Genomic DNA, 2,316 nt, shown 5'->3' on the forward strand with positions numbered 1-2,316 from the left:
GTCCCATTGATTTAGGCCATCCATCCATGCTCTCAATAACCTTTCAATTGAATTACTTGTTCTAATTATGCTCACTAATACCACTAATGCTCATAGAAGAGTATCCTATCTCGTGAGGTCCTGAGTATAAGTACAATATCACATAAACGCATTAAATTGTTCGTATGCTCAACAAATGCACTTAATTATGCCCATACTTGTGGTGGGTGGGTAGATGAAATTATATACTCACTAAATGAGATTTCAGCATATCATATTGGTCATATCGTGTATGAGTATATAATCATCATAGTGGTGATATGAAATCTGAAATGCTGAAATCATATTGGTCATATTGCGTATGAGTATATGATCATCATAGTGGTGATATAAAATCTGAAATGAACTCCTTTATATATCATTGTGATGACCAAATTAACTTCTCAATTCCCTCATATAAGGGGAAAAAAGATCAAATTAAATTAAGAAATACATCAAGGACAAATTCATTTGTGACATATAGATTTACTAACAATTGTTCTATATATATGTTTGATATGCAAACTATGTTGTAACCACTAAATTCATATCCTTTTTGTTACTAATGTTCCCATCATCCTTGTATCCCCCATCATGTACCCATAACATATCACAAAAATAAAAAGCTATTTTAGACTATTATACAAGCAAAAAAGGAGTAAAAAACAACAACAATCGTCACTATAAAAACATTATAATTTTAAGACCTAAATTTAATTAATTATAAATATGTCAATCGATTAATTTGATTAAAATACATGTTATGCATCCATCAATAAAACTATTACCATCATTAGTAAAATGAATGTAAATAAGAAGTATAATAAACAAAATCGAGCTTAGTCTAGTATACGGGTACAATTGAGCCATTTTGAGTTGAATAATTTGAAATTCGAATTTGATTCGATTCAAAATATTTGGATTTAAGATCAACCTAACCTTAAAATTTTAAGTTTAAATACTGTCCGACTTTAATATCAACCAATCCATATTCGAGTTTGAGTTCAAATCTTAATTTTTATATATATAAATTTATGATATTTTAAATCAAATAATTTATTATTCGAGATGAGTTCAAATCCAATAATGATTAAATTGAGTCAAATTTATGCCAAATCAAATTCAAATAGCTCACAAGCCGTCCGATTTGCTTGCACGTTTAATTGGGTGGTAGCATCCTCTTGCTTGTGTACCTTTGGATTCCAAACCCAATGGAACCGGGCCTTAAAAGTCCCCCTAAACTGAGCTTGCAGTACTTAAAAAACAAAAATTAAGACACCGGTAACGGTCACAGTAATTAGTACAATCATACAAAGCACAGACACAGAGAAAAAACAATAAAAAAGAAGGCGGCAGTTAAAAAAAAGGGTCATCAGACCTGGCCTCTTTCTTTCTTTCACAGGCCAAGCCAATGGACTCCATTCCAACGCCTACCGTCCAAGTGAAATGTCATCCCTTGTAATTCTCCGGCAACGCCAGGCCCATTTAATCCCCCTCCCACCCCTTATCATACTCTCTCTCCTCACCCACCTCCATTCCCCTCGCTCTCTTTGCTTTTGCTCAGAGCTCAGACGCAGAGAAAGAGAGAGAGGGATACCACGAGGAAATAAAAGCCTTATTTTTCCTTCTTCCAGGAGAGAGCGGGGAGGGAGGGAGAGGAATTAAAGCAAACATATCATCGGCATTCGGCGCCGACCACTCCATGGCGAGACTGGCGGGACTTGCCTTCCTTCTTCTCTCCCTCCTCGTTGCCGCCGCCACAGCCGCCCACTCCAGCGGCGGAGCAGGGGATGGCGCCGTGCCGCTGAGCTGGATCCCGGGGATGTCGACGTGCCAGGGGACCATAGCGGAGTGCCTCGCCGGGGAGGAGTTCGATCTGAGTTCCGAGGTGGCCCGCCGCATCCTGGCGACCTCCGACTACATCTCCTACAACGCCCTCAAGCGCGACAGCGTCCCCTGCTCCCGCCGTGGCGCCTCCTACTACAACTGCCGCCCTGGCGCCCAGGCCAACCCCTACTCCCGCGGCTGCTCCGCCATCACCCGCTGCCGGAGTTAGCTCTCTCTCTCTCTCGCCCACCCCATCCGAGCTCCCCTGTCATCTGTTTCTTATCTAAAAAGAAACGATTCTTCCAGTAAGAGAGAGAGAGATATTAATTTGGTATGTGATGTTGTTGTTCCCTTCAAAACTATAAATTATTTGTTGCTGTTATTGTTGTTGTTGTGGTTTTATTGTTATGTAAACATGTTTTATATGTCATCTGTGTTAAAAAAAAAAAAAAAATCTGATTTTTTATTGCC

At 39.5% G+C, this 2,316-nt stretch overlaps 1 protein-coding gene across 1 annotated transcript; it reads left to right on the forward strand.

Moving 5' to 3' along the window:
• The first annotated feature begins 1,477 nt into the window (after positions 1–1,477).
• LOC105052507 (protein RALF-like 33) lies at positions 1,478–2,316 on the forward strand. The gene has a single exon (XM_010933337.4). The coding sequence runs from the start codon at positions 1,721–1,723 to the stop codon at positions 2,072–2,074; it is 354 nt and encodes a 117-aa protein (XP_010931639.1). The 5' UTR covers positions 1,478–1,720; the 3' UTR covers positions 2,075–2,316.

This window comes from Elaeis guineensis, chromosome 10, assembly GCF_000442705.2.
Source record: "Elaeis guineensis isolate ETL-2024a chromosome 10, EG11, whole genome shotgun sequence".
NCBI lineage: Eukaryota > Viridiplantae > Streptophyta > Magnoliopsida > Arecales > Arecaceae > Elaeis > Elaeis guineensis.